This window comes from Patiria miniata, unplaced genomic scaffold (genome assembly GCF_015706575.1).
Source record: "Patiria miniata isolate m_02_andy unplaced genomic scaffold, ASM1570657v1 HiC_scaffold_7, whole genome shotgun sequence".
NCBI classification, from domain to species: domain Eukaryota; kingdom Metazoa; phylum Echinodermata; class Asteroidea; order Valvatida; family Asterinidae; genus Patiria; species Patiria miniata.
In genome coordinates, this window is record NW_024037074.1 from 15052931 (window position 1) to 15075382 (window position 22452).

Below are 22452 nucleotides of genomic sequence, written 5' to 3' on the forward strand. Positions count from 1 at the left end.
GGTAGAGTTTTAGAAAAGGGATATTAAGTCCGAATTTCAGCCAAGGAAATTCATTCTGGTTAAAATAAGAGCATTTTGAAACTGTTCTTTCAAACTCGAAAACTTTAGTACACGAGAACAAAGAAATGTCTCCACAAGGATACAAATTTCAGTATCTATGTACCGAATTCGAACCGCAAGCTTCGCTTGTACCCCCGCCCTGCAAACAAGACTGACGAGCTTCACATAATCTGCAGATGGCGCTCACCAACCACTAGATGGCGCTCTTTATGTCGTGCTGATTATCTACAGAGGGCGGCATTTAATATGGCGGCTTCCATGGACAATTTGACATCACAACAATCACTGACAATACAATGGCAATGCAGCACGCAAGGCTAATTTACGAACACTTAAATGGTGCTTTTTCACAACCATTAGTACTGAAGAATTCGCTAGACAGCTGGCCTTCAAGACAATGGTCTCCTGATTATTTAGCGTCAGTCTTAAAGGAGAAGAAAGTAAAGATTCGCACAGGGTCACTTTCCGCTCAAAATTTGAGTGAGTTTTTCATTTTTACCAATACCATTGATTCTGTATGTCAGTACAGCTGATTTCATGCAGACGTATTCCCTAAATTACTTATTGCAAGCAGTATATCATTGCTGCAGACGTGCGAGAAACAACATGTGTGTATTGCCGTGCTGTATGTATGTGCGTGTATAGCCCCATAAATGTGGCCTATTTACTGGACTGCCTCCGTAAACATAGGCCACACATCCACATGTACAAAAACGTGTCGCATTTTGCCAAATTTTGATTTTCACATTTAGGCTTAGTTTGTAGGTTTTTTTGCTTTAGAAGCATTCTCACCCTCTTTATAGGCTAATCAGAAAGTGCTGCCTTTTCCAGATGTCTAATTTTTGTGAAATTTCATGTTGAAATTTTGATACACAAACGTGTGCAAATATATCTGGAAATTTCACGAAAAACAGACATCTGAAAAAGGCAGCACTTTCTGATTAGCCTATAAAGAGGGTGAGTATGCTTCTAAAGCAAAAAAAAACTACAAACTAAGCCTAAATGTGAAAATCAAAATTTGGCACAGTGCGACACGTTTTTGTACATGTGGATGTGTGGCCTATGTTTACGGAGGCAGTCCAGTAAATAGGCCACATTTATGGGGCTAGTGCGTGTACAAATATGTGTACAAACACACGATGTGTATGTACCCTACATGGATTTGTCCAACATCATGGACACGGAAGCCGGGGGAAACATCTAAGACATTTTAAGTTATATTAACGGCTGGAAATACGTACATGACGTATGTGCTGCGCAAATGCAACAAAATGTCCGCCGTGTCAGAAGTAAACAACCAGGTATTTTTCGCCTTTTGTCAGGCACAGTGTGACATGAGTTCCCTTTCAGCCAGACCCTTGGAATGGGAAAAGTAAACAATCTTAAACATAAAAATGTAGGCGATTGCAGGATGATATTCCCCTTTGATTGTTAAACATGTTAAATATTTAGATGTGTATTTAGATATTTAACGTGTAACAATGTAGCTAACAAAAACTCCATGATGGGACTTTGCTTTACTTTTTACAACACCCATGTCAGCGGTGCAAATTTATGTGCATTGAGTCAGACAAATACTCTTTAAGTAAAACTGGAATTATATTTGAATATATTTTGTATTGATTTCACCAGCACAGACTCATGACAGAGGAATATGTACATGTACTTGAAGGTATTAGTACGCAAAGGTACGTGTTCATGTATATTACAATACCATCTAATCATAGGGAAAAAAGGTTTGTCTGCTTTGTTACATACCCTAGTTTTTTGCTCAATTAAGAAAAAGATATTGCAACTTACCTCTATAAATATCCTGGCACTTTTTCACTGCAGATTCAGTACTGTGGGAGGTAGACTGTACACACGAGGAGGCAACACTCGGCCAGTTTTGTGAGTGGCTGAGGAGTGACGCACCCACGACCTGTTCCGCACAAACGTCCCAGAATCCATTGCTGAAATACAAGAGACAAGATCACTGGTGCTATGTGGATTACAAACAGATGGCTTTTATGTTTGAGGATCATCCAGACATCTTGCAGGTTGGCTGAGATTTGGGTGCTTAAGGTTTTACACAAAGTGCTCATGTTTCCCAAGTTTCCCCAGCATGCTGTCCAGCGCTCTTTTCTTTGGCCACATTTCCAAGACACAACTTTCAAAATCTTCCAATTTTAAAGCGATTCTCAAATGAAAGTCTTACTAATGAAAATACAAAATTTGGTCATCTAAGACCCTATTCCAGACATGATAAATACTCCCTGTGACCTGATTTCAAATGTAATATTTCTCTTGTTGACAAAATGCAAATTGTTGACTTTATATGTTCTTTATCTCAGGCAGTGCGTTGGTCAGACCTTGGTTTTGAGGATCGGGACGGCAGGCAAAGCACCTTATGGATTGGCAGTGCAGGGGCCTTCACACCGGGGCATTATGATACGTATGGCTTCAACCTAGTGGCTCAGATATATGGCAGGTGGGCTGTTCTTAAATATATGTGTGAAGACAAATTCAAAATTACATATCAAAAATCCTAATTAAAGGTCTCTTTGCTCACTTTGTGGCAAGGACTGGAAACTAAAAAGCCCCCATGTCTTTTGAAGGCTAAGCACTCATAGCCTTGGTCTAAGTACGATGCTTATTTGATTTTGAAATTTTTCCAAAAATCCAATTAATATGTTCAACTGCATAACATGTGACAGATGCTCACAGAGCAAGATGTTTTTTTTCCCTAATACAGCCTCTTTCAGCTAACCGCGAATTTTACCATAAATCATTCTCCGCTAGTCTAATTGTTATTGTTTGCAAGTCAGAAATTTTCCAGTGCATCAGAAATTTTCTAGTGCCAAATATTAAAGTGTCTTAGCTTTGGGCTCTCTGATTTCAACTCTGATGAGTGAGAAACACTCACAATGTCTCTCTCTCTCTCTCTCTTGGACTCTGTGCAATCTGTTCAAATGTATGTTCACTACACGATGTATTTGCAGGGTCAAAGAGATGTGGGCATGCACGCTGCATAATGATTTGAGAAAGTTACTCGTAAAGCATTGCAAATGTGTTAGTGCCCATGTACCTTTGTGGAAACTTATGTGCCACTCTTGTGATAACACTTTGCTCATAAATTCCTTCACTCCTCTCTGTCAGAAAGAGATGGCACCTGTTTCCTCCAAGTCAGACCCACCTCCTGTATCCAACCAGAATTCCCTATGAGGAATCCAGTGTCTTCAGCCCTGTCAACATCGCCAACCCGGCTCTGGACCGCTACCCCAAGTTTGTCGAAGCCACTCCTTACGTTGTGACACTAGAGCCTGGAGAGGTGCTGTTTGTTCCCAAACACTGGTGGCATTTTGTGGAATCGCTGGAGACGTCGATCAGCATCAATACTTGGGTAGATGTGGTGAGTTTCTGTAATTTAAAGAAAAGGTGCACAATTGCAGGGTAATGTTGAAAATAAAGTACATAGATTTTACGGAAACAAGGGGGAAGTTTAATCCTTAAATATGGTGTTCTATATCTGCCATCTCGCGTCGCGGATCTCGCCTCGCGGATCTCGCCTCGCGGATCTCGCCTCGCGCCTCGCGGATCTCCCCGATGTCGCCTCGCGGATCTCGCCTCGCGGATCTCGCCTCGCGGATCTCGCCTCACGGATCTCGCCTCCCCGATCTGCATCTTGTTTTTTTTCTGGGTGTTGCGCATGCGCAATGACAATGTGTAATTTGAAAAGCACGCACAGATTGCGTTTCCTTTGTGTCAGATGTCTGCTATTGTAATATACAATACAATAGCCGACATCTGACACAAAGGAAACGCAACCTGTGCGTGCTTCTCAAGTTACACATTGTCATTGCGCATGCGCAACACCCAGAAAAAAAAACAAGAGGCAAAATCCGCGAGGCGAGATCCGCGAGGCGCGATCCGCGAGGCGAGATCGGGGAGGCGAGATCCGCGAGGCGAGATCCGCGATCCACGAGGCGGGATCCGCGAGGCGCGATCCACGAGGCGGGATCCGCGAGGCAAGATCCGCGAGGCGAGATCGGGGAGGCGAGATCCGCGAGGCGAGTTCCGCGAGGCGAGATCCGCGAGGGGAGATCCGCGAGGCGAGATCCGCGAGGCGAGATCCGCGAGGCGAGATCCGCGAGGGGAGATCCGCGAGGCGAGATCCGCGAAGCGAAGGGAGATCCGCGAGGCACGAGGCGAGATCGGCAAGGCGCGAGGCGAGATCCGCGAGGCGCGAGGCAAGATCCGCGACGCGAGATCCGCGACGGGAAATGGCAGATATAGAACACCATACTTAAGGCCAAAAAAAAAAGTCTCCGGTTTCTGGTATGGAGCTTGCCCAAAAACTGGTGCGACGACGCGGCTTTTTTTTTTTTTTACCTGATTTTTTTGCTTCAAATGTCGGCTGATGACTGCAAATGGTGCCCGACTAAACTTAGTGCAAATATATGGGAGTCCAGAGAGGCCACATAAAGCTTATTTTCGATCATAACCCAATCTAAAAACACGTTAAAATTGTGCAGCAGCAGGATTCCAGTCAAACCAGTGAGTTTGGCGGTTTTGAGACATCTTCTTTCATTGAAAAAAAAACTGTTTCATTTTGCCGACGCGCATGGCTACGGCGACGCGCGCGCATACCAGAAACCGGAGACTTTTTTTTTTTGCCTAAAGGCACGTAGAAACGTTTGTAATTACTCAGAAATGGACCTACAAATTCAGTGAGAAAAATATTGTTCAAAGTGGAGATAGGGATTGTAACCAATACCCTGTGAAATTATTCCGCCTGCAATGGTATCGTTTGGAAGAAAACAATCATTAAAGGTGGTTTTAAAAAGTGTGTACAAGAACAAACAAGATCCAGCTACAAAACCATCTGTTTTCCCTGATGATATTTTAAATGTATGGCAGCCAATGAGCTAAAACAGTTTAATTGAGATACACCCTACCAAAGATTTTGAGCACTTTTGTTGCCTCAAACCGCAAAAAAGGCTCAAAAAGTAAATAGTCCTACATACTTTAAAATGGCCAGATTTTTTTTTAAGGAAAGCAATATGGATAGCTTAAAGTGTGAAATCATTGATTATTTGAGTCTTCCAGAAATCTGATCTATAAGTACCTTATAATGTGAACATCTTTGCTGAAATGCAGTCATGTTTGTTTTGAAAATGAAAAGATCTGGTATAAATAAGGTTTGAAACTTTGCATGGCGGTAGTGTAAAGTAGTGAGGGTTTGCAGTAACACCATGTGGGAGAATCTCTGTTGAGATTTGTGGTTCTGAAAAGAACCGGTTGGTTGTGAGTTTCCCAACCAACTGGTTCTTTTTAGAACCACACATCTTCTCAAAAGAGATTCTTCCACATGGTGTTACCTCAAACCCTCACTAGGTCTGGTATACTTGCTGCCAGCAAATGCAATCCAGTTGTAAAGTATATGGTGAAGTTAATAGTTGTAGAATTAATTTTGACAAATGAAATTATTCTGTATTTTTTTTCTTTTCCTCACTACAGGAGAGTGACAAGGAGAGTAGGATACAGGAGGCAGTAACTAGAGTGCTTATCTCCTCTCTCATGTCTACTTCCTGTGATTCCATGAAATGGGTCAATCCATCTGAGGTAAAGATAAATCCAGAAGAGGAAGAAATCAATTCAAAACTTGATCGGAAGTTGTATGCATCTGAGAGATCCTGCCAAAGAAAGCTGTGGAAAATGTCAAGCAGTCTGTCAGAAAGCGCTGAGCATACTGTTTTTAATTTCCGAGGCAGGCAAATCTGAAATATCTATTGAAAACATTAAGACTTGTTCCAGTTAAAAAGAGAAAAAAGACTAAACTCAACAACTCGATGGTGGTGTAAATACGCTATTTTGCTGTTGTGTATTGTGAGCAGGATTAGCTGAAGAGTTCTGTCATCAAGAACATCAATTGGTTTAGGCAGTTTATTTTTTTTTAATGAACTGATTTAAAGGATTTTAATTTTTAACCTTGTCTACACAAAATATTATTTGATAGTGTTCACTTGTATGATCCACAGACTATCTGTACCGGCGAGGTGAACTATCGTTACGTTGAGGCAGCGGTCCAAGAAAACTCACACAAATCACCATGGCCATGTGGTATTAAAGAGGCAAGTGACTTGTCAGAACTTCAGTGTCAGAACCAAGATACAGGTCAGCCCGGGGACCTTCCTACACACAGATTGGACTCAACTGTACAAAGCGAAGAGGTGGCAAGAAAGCTAGAGATGAAAGATGTCGAAAAGTCAGTGGCTTTGGATGAGGCATTAAAAACTGACACGCCAGAGTCTGACCTTTGTAACCCTGCTGAAACATCAGACAACTCCAACTTGTGTGGAGATTCGAGAGACAAGCTTAGAGACAGCAGTGCTGATGATGGGGGCAAAATAGGTGGCAGTTCACGCAAAGGAAGCAAACTGAAGAGACGTCTTTGTGATTTCTCAGATTGTGAGGCTCAATCAAAATTGCAAAAAACTAATCCCAATCCTCCCAGTCCAGCACACTGGAAAGATGCTTTACCAGATTTCATTGTCCCAGTCATATGTCAAGGTCAAATCTATAAAAGGAATCAACAGGTCAAGTCTAATCCTAGTGATAAAAAGTCTGCCGATGAGATTGTGAATATGCAGATGAGGTCGGAGGTGAAACCAAAAGACAGCATTGACAAGATGAGGCGCATGATAGCTGAATGTGTTACTCATCCGGCAGTTATATCTCTGACATCAGCACTGTTACAAGAGAAATTTGATCAACAGAAGAACTAGATGTAGATTAGCTTTTTTTCAGATATTGGCCACGATAGGACACTTTTTTGGTTTAGGTACATACAAAAAAGTTTACCTAAAGCATGACATCCCCCACTGTGGCGGACATGTCTCCAAAGAGGCAAAGCTTATTTATCCTTGAAATATTTTTGCCTGGTACACATTTTGTAAAAACAGCTAAGACATATTAAATTGCCAATCTGTACTTGAAAGTTCGAGTGCAAATTCATACTGAAAAAAATCTAGGAGATGTGAAATAAAAGAGTTATTTTTAGAATGTCTTGCAAGCCTGAGACACTTTCTTAAGTTGATTGCTTCACCTTATAATTAGAAGCTTTGGATTGGATGGTGTTGAAATTACCCTGAGAATCCCCAGTTGTAGCAATCAACAGCTGATGAATGATTGGAGCCATGAGTTAATTACTCTCCTGAATCCATTCCACACAATCCCAACAGTGAAAGTATTATTTTTATTATCTGATACAGTTGTCAAGCTGGGGCATATTAATGACTGTTTCCATCCCGATTCTCCAAGTTTAATTAAGTTGTCACGAGTGAATGAACGTCCGGGCATTCTCATCTTGAGAAATCAGTACATTTTACATTTGTGTTATCTCAGTGGCTGGTCTGCAGGGTTGGTGGGCAGTCTAAAATGTGGGTTGTTTTTTTTTCAAATCAATATTGATTCAATCAGTGATAACTTGGGAAAGAGGGGGAATCTTAATCCATCTGTAGAATGTGTGATTTGTTTTGGCTTGTTTTAGATATTTTTCATTATTTTAGATATTTTGCATTGTTTCACTCATGAAATTATCTTTGTCGGGTCATATTTTTCTTTCCTGTCCTCGTACTTAGCCTCATAGGTTAAGTCAAGTGTTCCCTAGATGGCATTCGGGGAATTCAAATCTTCATTTACCACAGTTAATCTCTCGTTACTTTTTGCCTAATTCTAGTTTAGTTCTTGAGGATGTAGTGTAAATAAAATGGAAATAAATTGAATCTATCCAATGGCCTCCCCTTCACTCACCCAATAAGCGACTGCTACAAGTCTAATGTAGTGAAAGTGACATTAAAATGGCGTCCGGTGCGAACTACAGCCCGCTGCGCGAGGAAGCGAGCAATGAGGATCTGTCGGAGCGTCTGGATTTCGACGATTCCCCACCCCTTCCTGAGGATGATGGGCCGTACCCAAACGCCGGCAACCCCAGGGTTCAAACTGTCGGCCGGCGAGGCTTCAAGGGAAGCAGGGGCTGCAGTAAACTGTCAGCGGTGATGATTGTGGGTATGGTGATTGTCGCCATATTGCTGATCGCCGTGATTGCTAGCCTTGCTCGTCCTAAGTGTGTACCGTCCATCGCGTCGACAAGCCCGCCCAGTGAGCCCCCTGCGCCCGCTGATGTCACCACGCCGCCGGTGTCCACCACGACGGCGGCAATTGCCACGAATGGGGAAATATTTCCATGGGATGACATCAGATTACCCCAAACAGTGAAACCTATCCACTATGATCTCAGTTTAATAACCAAGATGAACAAGACGACCGGATTTAAAGTGAGTTTTAAAATAATGAATTTTAATCTATTCTAATCAGCCGTCACGTTTCCCAATGAGGGCGTGTCATTCGTGTGATTGAATTTTGCTTTCGAACTCTGCCATGCCCTCTGCATTTTTCAACAAGATAAAAAAATCTAATTAATTACCTGTTTTAAGGCGATATTTAATAATAAGTTTTTTTTAATTCAATTTGGAAAGAAGGTTGCATCCTGACGCCACATTATTTTCTCAATGAAGGTCAGTCATTGCAAAAATTTTGAAAAGACATAATTTATTTCCAATTTTGTTAGAAACTACTTAAAAAATGCATTCAACCCTCCGTAGATTTTATACACAACCAAAGAAGTGGCGTCTGGATACATTCTTTCCCTTCATTCTTTTACATGTATATAAAAAATAAAGATGTAGATTGTTTTAAATTGGGGGGGGGGGGCTGGGATGGGGGGATTGCATTGTGTGGGCCCTTTTTAAATTCTGCATCGGTTTTGTTTTTCATTATCCCTCATGTTCTTTAGGTGGCAGGTGTGGTTAAGATTGACTTTCGGGCAAAGTCAGCCACAGACCAAATAGTCATGCATTACAAGAACATGACTGTGTTAAAACCTGACAAGGTCACAGCCATCGTCGGAGGACAGGAATGTAGGGTCACCAAGATGCTCTTCTATGAGACTCACGAGCAGCTGTACTTGGGTCTCGACAGGGAGATGGCAGAGGGAAAATCATACACCGTGACTCTGCAATTTTCATACAGTCTGTCTGACACGCTGGATGGATATTACCTGAGCTCATACATGGAGAATGGCATAGAAAGGTTAGAAGCTCGCACAAACAAAGCTTGATTTGTATGAGGAGAGCTAACAGGAAATAGAATACCTATTTTGACATAAAGTTTCTAACAATGTGCCGTAACTTTGCTCCATGCTTACATGCATCTCTCAAATAATAGACTCGGTTCAGGAAATAGGCTGTACCGATAGTGATGTGTGGGCGTACTCACACTGAAGAGCTGGCAATGTACACAACAGATGCATTCTTTGGGGTTGAAATGGCTGAGTGTATACAAGGCAATTTTTTAATGTACCAAACCTGTGACCATGGATTCTCTTGTATAATACACACACTAGCTGCAGCTCAGCTATGGATGTATTTTGTAAAGCACAAAAATCACACCAAATTAAATCTCTAGGCACTGAAGCAACACTGCATAGTAATGCATAGTATTACATAAAAAAAAATTGTTCCAGGAAGTTTTTCAACTTAAAGCTTATGTTCCCAAAAATGTGAATGAAAACAATCTCCATGTAAATAACACTGCTGCTAATTGGAATCTGTCAGAGCAAGATGAACTGTGACTAATTTTTCCCCCTTTAAATTTAAAGGTACATTGCATCAACGCAGTTTGAGCCCACAGCTGCCCGCCGAGCATTCCCCTGCTTTGATGAGCCTGCTCTTAAAGCGACCTTCACTATGAAAATGACCCGAGCCAAAGGGCTGATATCCCTGTTCAACACTGCTTTGATCAGAACAACAACAGCCGAAGAAGGCATGGAGCAGGATGAGTTCAACACAACGGTTGCCATGAGCACGTATCTGGTAGCGTTTGTCGTGTGTGACTTTGAGAAAATCAACAGCACCACTGCCAATGGCACCGATGTGAGTTTGAAATCACTTTTGAGAATAAATTTGTTCACACTCAAGCGTAATCCAATTTGATAAATCCCTTATCTAATGACTTGAGACCGTCAGAATAAATGTATATGGATTAGGACGGTGTAGTTTTAATAAACTTGAGCAGCACCTACGATCAATTAAATTGATCCAATTTGCAATCAACTGAGGGTAATTGTGGATATCAGTACAATGTTCCATGTCAGAATAGGTGTCAGGAAAACTATGTGTGTGTTCTGTTATTATTTCTTCATTTTGTTGCTTTTGAGCAGATTGCTGTCTATACCTCCAGAGCCAAGATCAACCAATCCCGTTTGGCTTTAGACGTTTTGAAGAAGACGATTCCCTTCTACGAGAATTTCTTCGGCATTGCATATCCTCTATCCAAACAAGGTTTGTACAGTGTAATAAAACATCCAGCAAATTATATCTTTTGAGCAGATAAGGTCCCTGTAATGAAAAATTGTGTATGTACAAGCTGTAGAAATATCGTTATTTATTGAAGAAAGCTTTTAAGATTCTGTTGACCTTCTCGATATTAAATAAAATGTACAAATCTTTCTAAATCTCTCCAGATACAATTCTTGTTCCTCCCTTGTCTAGTAACCCCTGACTACCATCTTTAACCATCTTACCTAAAATTCCATCATACTACATGTACCTGTATAAGATTCGAACCAGCCAACCAACCCTGGTAAAAGCTCAGTGAACATGTGGTAAGAAGTCTGCACTAGGAAGCAGGAGGTCGTGGGTTCGAGACCCACCCCATCAAACTCGTTATTTTTCCTTCTCATAAGCCCTCTGACAGCACTGACTACATGGTTATCTTACCGGTGTTTGTTTGGTAGACATGATTGCCATTCCGGATTTCTCGGCCGGTGCGATGGAGAACTGGGGTTTGATCACGTATCGTGAGGCATCAATCCTGTACCAGGATGGAGTCACATCGTCCAGTAGGATGCAGTGGATCGTGGAGACCATTACTCATGAACTGGCACATCAGGTGAGAACAACAAGAACATTGGGTTAAACAAAATTAGGGATGAAAATCTCTATCAAGTATGCATTTTTTGTTGTTTTAGTCTTAATTACCTTTTAACTGCAATTTTTATATTACGTTCATACCTTTTAATTGTAAGGGTTTCAGAGCACTGGGTCGTTCTAATAATGATTATTATTGTACATTATTTTCAGGCAGTATTAAAATAAAACAAATATCCTTAAAGAGCACTGCGATGTATTAATAGAGTCTTTTATATAACCGACATACAGATCCTTGTCATTTGATTGGTGGAACTCACATCACGTGGCATTCGTTATTGCTCCCATTCATGCCGCGGCTCAAAAAGTACTATCCGCCCATGGGGAATGGGAAATACTATTCAACAGTTAGGATCATGACGCGGTATTTGTGTGCAAATGCATGCTGGTGTGCGCGTTCAGCGTTGCGCGTAGCGCGTATTGTTCCAAACAGCAAGCGCTACAGCGTTGGATTCAAACGTTTTCGTGAAGGGGTGGTTTCAAAGAGAGAAATACATTTTCCTCCAGTTTTGTATTGAAATAAAAGTTCAAATATATCAAATGACAAGGATCTATATGTCAGTTATATAAAACAAATATTGAGTGGCTCTAAATTGTGAAATAGCAGGAATATTATCGCTCGGTAAAATCTGGACTTTTCCATTTCACTCGGCTTCGCCTCGTGAAATGGAAAAGTCCAAATTTTACCTTGCGATAATATTCCTCCCATTCCACGCTGAGCCACTCAATATTTGTATATTATCTTGAAAATAGGTGTCAACATGATGCCGGTATTAAAGTACAATTTATTTTGCACAAGTAGTTTTCTGTTTTTTTAATTTTCATTTCAAACTTGGGTTTTATGTTTTTTGTTTTGTTTTTTTGTTGATGGATTTTTTTTTCAACTGTAACTTTGATTGTTCAATGAGTACTCAACACATATTTTTGGCCTCACTTTTCTTGCAGTGGTTTGGTAACCTGGTGACAATGGAATGGTGGAATGACCTCTGGCTCAATGAAGGATTTGCCACCTATGTCCAGTACATCGGGACTAACGAGTACAATCCTGATTGGCATATGGTAAGTACTAACAACCTCCAATGCTAAATATTCAATGCAAGGTGAAAACACCTGTCATTGTTGAAATTAAAAACTGTTGGGTGTTTATTCAAAAATGTATATGGCCTTCATCGGGGAATGATTGAATGAGATATTGTTTTGGTAATCCTTTGAATTGAGACTGACACTTGGTTGTGCCAGTATGGTGAGTATTTTGACCTTGGATCCCTTGACATGTACATGTATGGTACAGTAGCAAACTTCCCTACATCCACCGTAAATACCACCTATTTCAGACTGCCTGAATTACTTTGGAGTTTCCTCGTTTTTTCTAAATTTCCAGTTGCATGCCTGGTTTTACTAGATTGTATACAAACGCATGGTAGGGGAAGTGAAAGAAACGTTTGACTGTCTGTGACTGATCAAAGAATAGGATTTTACACGAGAAAATATTACAACCAGTACAGGTGCAAAGGAAGTTGTACATAGTATAGCCAAAGATGTTTACACACTCTGTTTGAATGTTCTGCACAGATGGAACAGTTTACAGTGTTTACGACCCAGACGGCATTAGAAGCAGACAGTCAGGGCAACTCTCACCCCATCTCTGTGCCTGTGGCTGACCCTAATGAGATCAATGCAATCTTTGACAGCATTTCTTATGACAAGGTAAGTGGCAGGAGTAAAGGTGGACAAAAAGGCTTGATATTCAAGATGGATGAGTGGAATATCTCTTTGTACTTTTGATTTGTTATATGTCTTGGTGACCAGAGACTGGTTTAGGTATCTTCTGGATTTTCCCGTATTTCCTTTAACTTTTGTTTATTACAAACTGTTTTTTAAGTTAGCATATATTCATGATCTTGATGTTTCTCCGTCATATTTAGGGCTCTTCCTTAATCCGTATGCTGAATGACTTCCTCCCAGAAGGCATCTTTTTGAAAGGACTTCAGAAATACTTGGAGAAATTCAAGTTTAGCAATGCGAAGACCAAGGACTTATGGGATGCTGTGTCAAAGGTCAGTATGTTGTAACTGAGGCTGTGTCTCAAACAGACTTTCAGAGCAATTCGGACTGTGTCTATTGTAATCAGTGAAGACCTAGACATAAGCTATATCCAAGAGATTCTAATGCTGCCTAATTCTGAATCATAACTCCAGGATAGATGTGATTCCTTTGAATGACCGCGATTGTCTTGATTATAACTCTGAAACTTCTATTCTAGGATTATATACATTACGTGTTTAGAGCTGTAACCTTTACTGTGACGTTTGAATGGCAGGCATATGAAGGGTCTGATTTGGATATAGCCAGCATGATGGATACTTGGACATTACAGATGGGCTATCCAGTGGTCAATATGGTCCGCAAAGGGTCTCAGATCACCGCAACACAACGGCACTTCTTGCACTCTCCGAAGGCTCAGCCATCCAAAGACTTTCCCTCAAAGTTCGGGTAAACATCTTTCTCTTTGCTGTTCCAGAGGGCCAGCTTACGGTCCTCTCTCTACGTATCTCGTCACCAAAGACTTGCTAAGCCTCAGCTTGGCCCAAAATTTGATTCAGATGACGACCTTGACCTCTTGGACCAAATTGGTTTGAGACCGGCTTTGTTAGGCTTGCAAAAGTCTTGTTGAAAATGTTGGTAGAAGTTCAAAAAAATTATCAGTTTCCTTAATTTTCAAGCCTGATCAGAGAGCCTGAGCCAAGAATTTACACTAGGCAGTGGAAGTGTTTTTAGGATTTGTACAATGAAAGGTGTGAGGAAGTGTGCAGTTTGTTATTTCTAGTCACAGTGACGGTGCATTTTTTGTTCATTTCTAATACTGTTAAGTGAAAACTGTGATAATCTGGTATATCTTCTGGCAAATGACATAGCTGATATTTGTAACTCAGTATGATAAAACCTCGACAAAACTACAAAAACTCAACAAATTTGAAAGTCTGGCCTGCATTAGAAATATAAAGCTTTAGAGCACTTTATTTCAAAAGATTGGAGCTCCAGTTTCATTTTATAGAATAATATGTCAAGGTTCCTAGGTATATCAATGTGTGGTGTCAAAAAGGGAGTGTTTTCCAAACTTTTGCATAATGATTTAACACTTAGTGATACGCCTCCTTTATCTGTGTATACATGCAGCTACAAGTGGACTATTCCCCTGACCTACATAACTAGTGATGATGTAACTGAGAAGCATTCTGTTACCATGAATAAGAGTGGAGGTAAGATAAGTGGCACGCTGGTTGCTAACAAATGCGTTTACTCCCCGCCCAGCCGCCACATGGTTTTGCGACCAATCATAGCCGGGTTTAATGTCAAACATGCGTGCAAAAGTGTCCAGCATGCTTGTATGTGCATGTGATGCATGCAGCTGAAACGTGCAGTTTGGCAATGGAGAGGCCCATGTGTTGCTGTCTATGTGCGCAGTCTATTACTTTGCATTGATCTATTACTTTGTATTAGGCATTTAGAAATATGGTCATCAACTCAGTTTTGTTAAATCATGCTGATTGGATTAATTGACATACTTTGGTGATAACCAGATACGATCAGATTGGATCAATGACCTTAAGACACACCTCATTATATCAGATCACTTCTCTGTTCTGTCTTGCAGCACCTGAAAATCTTGATGTTGAAGGCAAGTGGTACAAAGCCAACTGCGATCAGTCGGGCTTCTACAGAGTCAACTATGACTCCGCTAACTGGGATGCGCTGATCAATCAACTAAATCAGGACCATTTGAAACTCAGTGTAGCTGACAGGGCCAACTTAGTGGATGATGCGTTCAGCCTGGCATGGTAAGTTGTAAAAATAAGTCGTGTGAATATGCTATGGCACCACTAAAAGAAAATCTGTGCGGCAAAATCAGACCAAAAGGTTCACTATTTTAGACACTAAAATAAATAACGTTTTTGAATTTGATTTTGTTAACTCTTGGAGCAGCTTTACTCTTCTAAAGTTAAACTAACCTTATATCATCTCTTTCCCTCAGGGCTGGTCAGTTGGATCAGATAAAGGCCTTGAGTCTGTCCCGATACCTAGTGAAGGAGACAGAATACAGTCCCATTAATGCAGGACTCAACAATCTCTTGAAGATAAGCAAAGTCCTGCGGAATACAGAAGGTTACGGTGCATTTGTAGTAAGTATACCTTGGAATCTCAATCGCTAAATCTATATACAGTCGAATATTGTTAGTACAAACTCTGTTAATACAAAATTTTGGTTGTAACAAACATAAAGCCTTATCCCGACTGTGTATTTATGTGCACAATGAACAATGCACAATGCACAATGGGACTGATGTTCCTCTTAATACAAAATTCTGATATAATTTTATTTTAACGAGACTCTACTGTAATAGTAAAAACTTCGTTGTTATGTACTCCTCATAACAAACAGTGTACTGTTGGATACCTAAAGAACACTTCTTAATGGTTCATTTCTGAACCATATTTCACCACAGTATATAAATACTGAATGCTTATGAGTGCAATGATAGAAATAGTTTTACGAGGTGACGGGTAAAATGCCCACTTCTATTTTTGCAGTGCAGCTGTGCCATGGGTTGGAATATACTTGTTGTACGCGTTGTATAAAAGAGATTATTTCCATAATGTACCCACAGACTCATGACTTGATTGCTTTGTCGTCGTATTATTGCCACAGCCACTCTGTGACTGCAGAGTTTGTATCTGTCACTTTCTCTTTGAGTAGATCTGCACTAACTAACGGTAATCTTTTCTTTTCCTGGTAGGAATACATACTGAAGTTACTGTCTCCACAGCTGGAGAGGTTTGCAAGGAACGGCTGGGATCATGAGGAATCTCACCTGCAAGGGTACATTTTAAAAATCTAACAATCCTTGGTCAGGTTTTCCCTTTAATAGTGACTGCTAATAACCCATCAATTCAGAACAATGGATTCAATATGTTTTGAATCGGCCAGCTGACTCTGGCTAGCACAGTGGGTATAAAGGCAGTGGTGCTGGTCCTGTCAGAAAGATGGTGTGGGTTCGAACCCTAGCCAAGAATCATGTCATTTTTTTGTCCAGTCTCTTCTAAAACACTGGGAATTTAATGGGAATTGTAGAGTGATAGAAAAGACAAAAATAGCCAGACAATAAACAATTCATATATTTAAGTCAGCCGCGTCATTTGCATAAGGCATTATTTGTTTACAGTTATCCTTTTGTTTCATCACTGTCAGGTTTCTTAAAAGCGTGGTTATCTATGATGCAGCGGCCCTTGGACATCCTGGAACAGTTGACAATGCGACCAAGCTCTTCCAGGAATGGCGGAATAACAATGCAGAGTAAGCAATCGCTGTCCATTCCTTTGATGATTAGTATTCAAACTTGACTGAAGCACACAGGTGGATGTGTTAACTGTTGCTCACGCATGGGAATTTCTATTGTTATTTCACTGATTTCAGCAACCGTTTCCTCCGGGGTTAAGCATGCTCTTGCTGTGCTTACTGCTTACAGTCTCTATAAAATAGATGGAGGCTCCGTTAGCACAAAATTGGCTGTTAACTAAGCAGCACTATTGGGCCCTGGTTTTTGAGACGGTCGCTTAGTATCTTTCTTTGTTTCTGTCACAGGGTCCCAGCCAATCTGAAGAATGCTGTGTACTGTGCCGGCATCAAGTATGGCAGTAGGGATGATTGGGACTTCTGCTGGAAGCAATACCAGACCACACTTGTTGCCAGCGAGAAGAGGGTTTTGCTTTCAGCTTTGTCTTGTACTAATGATCCGTTCCTCATCAACAGGTATGTGGGGGGTTTTTTTGGGGGGGGGATTGGACAAGCAGAAGTGCACATAACCCCAGAGCATATTGCAATGGGCAGTCTTCCAAGAAATAGAAGTGTGTATCAATTGCTGTAGAAGTGTGCATCAGTTTATGTGGCATGTTCCAAAGTCATGAAGTTTCAAGACGTGTTCAAGATTGTGAAAGAGGACACTGTCTAGTTGGAAGTAATGTGAGGGCTTTCAAATCCTTTGTTTGTGGATGGGTATTTGTAAAAAAAAAATTGAAAAAGTAGCTTCTAAAACTGCTCTGTAAAACTGCTCTGTTGCAACTCTTCTGTAATCAAGGGTTTTTTTTTTTTTCAAAAAAGAAATGTACATGAAAGAGTAACAAGTCTGCATTAGAGTGGAATGAATATTACACACAAATCTTGTACTCCAACATAGTCTCTCAAGTCAAACTGGAGACGTTTTTGTGTGATTTATTACTATTTTCAGATATCTGTACTATTCAATGGACGAAGACAAGATACCAAGCCAGAATACAGGGACTGTCATCTACAACATTGCTGGTAAAGCGGCCGGGGCCAATCCTGCGCTGTCGTTTGTTATTGAGAACTGGGATGCCATAGTGGACAGGTTTGTGAAAACTTGTCTGGTTTTAAAATCTTGCAGTCATCAGTACTGGTGTTTAAAATCCTAAGAACTGACTAGCGCAACTCTTAAAGACGTGGTCTTTAATACACAGTTAAACTTTACCTTGTGTGAGATGTGCATGAAGCTGAACACATATGGTGTATAAAAATTACCATTTATCACTATACCCAATAATAATAATTCCATAATATTTCTTTGCTCATTATTTTCCCAGTGATGGCTTTTATATTAATAATTGACCAATTTTACAATGGAGAATAAATATTACAGTATTGTCTTGAGAGAGGAACCACTTCGGAATGCTTCAAGTAGGATTCATCATTATATTAGCCATCACTTACAAAGTCAAAAATCTCAGAAATGTTCAAAAAGAGAATGCTGTCCACTTGCATTCACATATTGCCAGACATTTCAACAACACTGTTTTGCCAGTGACCTAGGGGTTTGTTTTGGACATATCAATCAAAACAGCATATCTCCCTTCTTTGATATTGTATTAGGTTTGAAGGCAGTCCGTTTGAATTACCGTACATCATCCACGCTGTTACTTCAAGCATTGCCAGGCAGTATGAATATGATCAGGTAATGATTCATAAGTAAGCCTTCACTTGGCAAGACTTTGCCTGATCATAAAGTCTTCAGTTTGCTGCATTGACAAATCCTCATTGTCCACATGGTGTGCAACATTTTGCCTTACCTGATTTTTTGGATTTCCAGGGAGAATTCTCAGTATTTTTCTCCCATGAATTTTGAGACTCTTGAGCTTGAGACTTCAAAATGGTTTTCCAGTCCACCTACCTCTCAGTGTACCCTCTGTTGTTATGATTCTATTTTTGTAATTAAAGATAAGTGCCAGATACATTCTAGAGTTCTTATCACTATAGTTGTGCTGTTATTTTATCAGCAATGACATTCTTATTTTTCGTACCTGTGTTGTATGTTTACAAACAAAAGCATGCCAGAATGAAAAAACTGGGATAAAACCCTACATTTAACAAGCCGTCTGCATAGAGTCCCAAGCTATTTTTTCCATAAATCCATGTAATGTGTTCAGTGCTTGATTTGTTCCCCCCAGGTTTCCAAGTTTTTCTTGGACCATTTCAACGAGTCCAAGACAGGCAAGCGGGCGGTACAGCAAGCCATTGAGAACATGCAGGCCAACGTGGATTGGCTGGCGGCTCACAAGACCGAGGTGACAGACTGGTTCAAAGCAAACACAGGGCCAGCCTCAGCAGGGGACTCTAGATAGCTATGACTTGGCTGTGAGTATTGATATCAGCGTGAGGGTTGAAGACAGGGTGCCATACTTAGAGACTGTAAGGCCATGTCCAAATTACTTGGCTATGACTTGACACACAAGTCTATGAGAAGTGGCTGCAGCCGCTGCCATAGGCACGTGTGTAATTCAAGCCGTAGCCAAGTCATTCGGACACTGCCTAATTATAATGCCTCATCCGAATTAGTTGACTAAGGCTTGTAATCACACATGCACCTATGGGACCAACTGAAGCAACATCCCATAGACATTTGTGTTACTGCCTGCCTTAGTGGAGTGATTTGAATGCAGCCAAAGTATTGAAATAACACACAGCAGAAGACAGGTACCATTCTATGGAACTGAGAGTAGTGAGGGTCAGCATACAACAGAAGACAGGGTACCATACCACAGAACAGTAAGGAGTTTATGAAATCAAGGCTTAGTATCTGGCTTAGGCTTCAGGGTCTAACTTGATAATTGTAGTCTCCTGACTTGACAGACTGCAGGACAACATAGGTTCATATTCTGCTATTGAGACACCAATTTTTGACCTTGGTGGCAGGATTTATATAAATTTTTGGCTGGGGACGAAGCCAAATGCGGGGACCAGGCCAGGGTTTTGTAAATCCTTTCAGTATAGAAATCAGCATACAACCAAAATCAGGGTACCATTTCAAGAGACTTGAAGCAATGATAGCAGCATGCAACACAAGACAGGGTACCATACTTAGGGATGATATGTAGTAAAATCAGGGTAAAATAGAAGACAGGGTACTGTACTAATGCAATCAATTATCCACCTGTTGAGTTGAGTTTACCTTTACAGTTTAGTTGATACATAAATATCCACCTTGGTACATTTTGGAGTAAATGGGTATTTGACATTTCAGTTGGTAGCTACATGTAGCAAAGAAACATATATCTCCTAAATATCAGCACTATGTGTTACTTGTGTACTTAAAAAGGACCTTTTCTCCGACTGTTTTAGAAAACTCTGAGGTGTATTAATTACGGTAGAGCCAAAGCCCAAAAGATATTCCAAAATTGTTTCAATCTGATAAACTTACTGAGCAGTATTTTGGGCTTCGTGGCCATTTTTTTGGCTCACTTTTCCCATATAAGGGCGTATCCAACTCCTCTTTTTGTTTACATTCAGATGCACATCTTAATTATCACAACAGCCTCCTCTAAACAATACAGCTAGTTCCTGCTCTGATTCAAGATCATTCAGCCTCTATTATGCAATGTGTTGTTGTAGTAGGATAGCATTGTGTACAACAATGATGTATTTCCAATGAAATTATTGTGACAAATATCCTAACATTTCTCCACATATCTGATCCATCAATAAATGTTACTCACTTGAAAGTGGATATTATAGCTAAATGAATATTGCTTGATTTCAGACATTTTATAAGATGGAATTTGTGTCGGGGAGATGTAAAAAAAAAAATGTATTGAATTTTGCCTTTCACTGACGTATTTTCTAAATATACTAAGTGTTGTCCAAGGGCTTGCGAGAAAACTTCACAAGCCTACTGGGTCTTGGGTTCGAGTCCCATCCGAGTAAGCTTGTGAAGTTTTTCCTGCAAGCCCTTGGGCAACACTGAGTATACAGTGTGTATAAAAATATGGCCGCGATATGTAGCTTGGGTGAGTGCTTCAAAAAATAAGATATTGAGTTTTCTTACAAGCACAAATATGAGTCTTTTTAGTGCAGGCGAATGTGCATTACCTTTGTTTTATATAATACTCAGCTAAATAAAATTATCTTCAAGTAAACTTGAATCCTCGATCCTGATTGGTTGATCCATGGCAACAACAGTGTGATATTATACCTAATACCATGGTGCATATCGCACACTGTGTATCATGCTATTCCAAGATATGCGCGATGATCCTTCTGCATGCACGTGTAATACGATAACAGCTGAAAAGTTTGTGTACAGCGTGCCTGTTTGATCTTTACTGTGCATCAAGTTTGCTTGAAAATAAATTTGTTATCTCACAAGCGCGAGTGGAACACGGAAAATGTAGTGCGTCCACTCCCACTCGTGGGATAACTGATACAGGTTGCAGGGTTTCACAGTATTCTACATATCTGTAATGTCTCTTAGCAGATAACTATAACTTCGTGTTCCATGTAAATGTACCTAAATGTATGTCCATTCGTGAAAAAGTAACATTTAAAACAACTAAGTATTGAAATATTGTTGCATGTATTATATATTTTCTATACTGTATATGGTTCAAATAGTTAGCTAGCTAGATGATAAATATATGCCTAAATTTATGATATCTTTATATAGGTTTCTGATATGTCTATATTCTAATTATGATAGGTGTGTTGTGTGTTTTGTTGTGAGGTGTGGACCTGGAAAGGGGCTTCAGTTTTTTCTTAAAATGAAAACATTTTCAGTGGAGTAAGTATCTTCAGTATTCAACACTTGTACAGTTAGCTTCGTATCAGTGTTATTGGCTGGATATTTTTCATTGTTACATCTCTGTTTACTGCAATCAAACTGTCATTCCATTGTGCTTTTGCATAAATATACACATAGATATATGTTTTTGCATAATTAAAGTGAGTTAAGATAATTGTGTGCAGTGATATAAAGTTCAACTGTGGTTATTAATTGTAATAGATTAACTTCTTATAAACAGTGACATCAGCTAAAAAGAGACTTTTTGTTCAGCACACACCTGTCCTACAATATTTGATTGTATCAGACAGTATGTGAAATATAATTGATTATTAATGAATGGGGAAATATGCGTTTTTAGAGATAACGTATTTACAATTTTAGTTTTTTTAGTTTTTAATTGTTTAATTTTTGTTATTTTTTTTGATCAGTGTCATTTCATCAGGCTGAATACTTGCTCTCACTTTAACAGAATTTGTGCACTGGGAAAATGAAAAAAAAAAAACCTTGATTGGAAAATCAGAAGTGGACACCTTAGTCTTATTAGACAGTTGTGATCTCCAAAATGAGTCATAGTTTAGTTGTCATGGTAGTGGGAGACCATTTTTTTGCCAGTTCAATTGAATTGAATTCAATTCAATAATATATTTCCATAGTGCCATTGCTCTCTGTAAAACAATGTATAATAATAATATAATAGATAATAATAGAATACTTGTTGTAGTACTAATTTCATCAATCTGCAAGTTTAGCCTTAGTGGCAAAAATAGTAATAGAAGTGGAGAGGTAATTACAGCCACCAGTTTGCAAATTTAGTGGTCACATTTTGTCAAATACATGTAGTTGAAACAAGGCTATAACTGTGAGTTGGATGGCCACGCTGTCACAGTGTATTGTTTGTCATTATAGTGGTCGTTCTTTTAGTTGTCACATCTGTCGTAGTACCGGAGGGCCTACAGTCTGTGTACCAGTTACCGACGACAGCTCTATTGTTAGAGGCCATGCTCTTGCCAGAAGTACATATAGCGACTATGTTGGCCATCACTCAAAAATACTTAGTATTGCAGACTTTTTCCTTGACTAAACTTATTATTAAGGATAATTCAAAATAATATGCTTTATTTTTGAGAAATTTATACCCTTTTTACTTTGGTGGCTAGTTGCAACATGTCCATATTGAGCTATTTCATGCTACTGTATTCAGGTATTTTTCATGTTACTGTATTCAGGTATTTTAG

The 22452-nt window shown here is 39.9% G+C and overlaps 2 protein-coding genes and 1 long non-coding RNA gene across 3 annotated transcripts; 2 read left to right on the forward strand and 1 right to left on the reverse strand.

Annotated features, from left to right (window-relative positions):
* Positions 1-282: 282 nt before the first annotated feature.
* Positions 283-7114, forward strand: LOC119745811 (HSPB1-associated protein 1-like). Its single transcript, XM_038222425.1, has 6 exons — positions 283-540; positions 1894-2099; positions 2394-2530; positions 3199-3451; positions 5560-5664; positions 6081-7114. Exons 1-6 carry the CDS (start codon positions 357-359, stop codon positions 6825-6827), a joined length of 1632 nt encoding a protein of 543 aa, XP_038078353.1. The 5' UTR covers positions 283-356; the 3' UTR covers positions 6828-7114.
* LOC119745812 lies at positions 3373-15169 on the reverse strand. The gene is made up of 3 exons (XR_005273656.1): positions 15101-15169; positions 10881-11040; positions 3373-3459 (listed from the first exon to the last, which is right to left on the reverse strand). It is a non-coding gene; the product is annotated as an uncharacterized LOC119745812 (long non-coding RNA).
* LOC119745810 (endoplasmic reticulum aminopeptidase 1-like) lies at positions 7891-21411 on the forward strand. Its single transcript, XM_038222424.1, has 18 exons — positions 7891-8378; positions 8897-9192; positions 9761-10034; positions 10322-10442; positions 10898-11052; positions 12036-12149; positions 12663-12797; positions 13016-13147; positions 13411-13583; positions 14268-14350; positions 14746-14929; positions 15124-15271; positions 15887-15969; positions 16339-16443; positions 16732-16899; positions 17375-17515; positions 18034-18115; positions 18609-21411. Exons 1-18 carry the CDS (start codon positions 7902-7904, stop codon positions 18780-18782), a joined length of 3045 nt encoding a protein of 1014 aa, XP_038078352.1. The 5' UTR covers positions 7891-7901; the 3' UTR covers positions 18783-21411.
* The last annotated feature ends 1041 nt before the right edge of the window (positions 21412-22452 follow it).

Excerpts from the sequence above, each read along its gene's own strand:
- LOC119745810 (XM_038222424.1), top strand. The coding sequence starts at position 7,902 with ATGGCGTCCGGTGCGAACTACAGCCCGCTGCGCGAGGAAGCGAGCAAT. Across the intron at positions 8,379-8,896 it reads ACAAGACGACCGGATTTAAA|GTGGCAGGTGTGGTTAAGAT; the intron begins GTGAGTTTTAAA and ends CATGTTCTTTAG. Across the intron at positions 14,351-14,745 it reads TACCATGAATAAGAGTGGAG|CACCTGAAAATCTTGATGTT; the intron begins GTAAGATAAGTG and ends TCTGTCTTGCAG.
- LOC119745811 (XM_038222425.1), top strand. The coding sequence starts at position 357 with ATGGCAATGCAGCACGCAAGGCTAATTTACGAACACTTAAATGGTGCT. Across the intron at positions 541-1,893 it reads ACTTTCCGCTCAAAATTTGA|ATTCAGTACTGTGGGAGGTA; the intron begins GTGAGTTTTTCA and ends TTTTCACTGCAG. Across the intron at positions 3,452-5,559 it reads TCAATACTTGGGTAGATGTG|GAGAGTGACAAGGAGAGTAG; the intron begins GTGAGTTTCTGT and ends TCCTCACTACAG.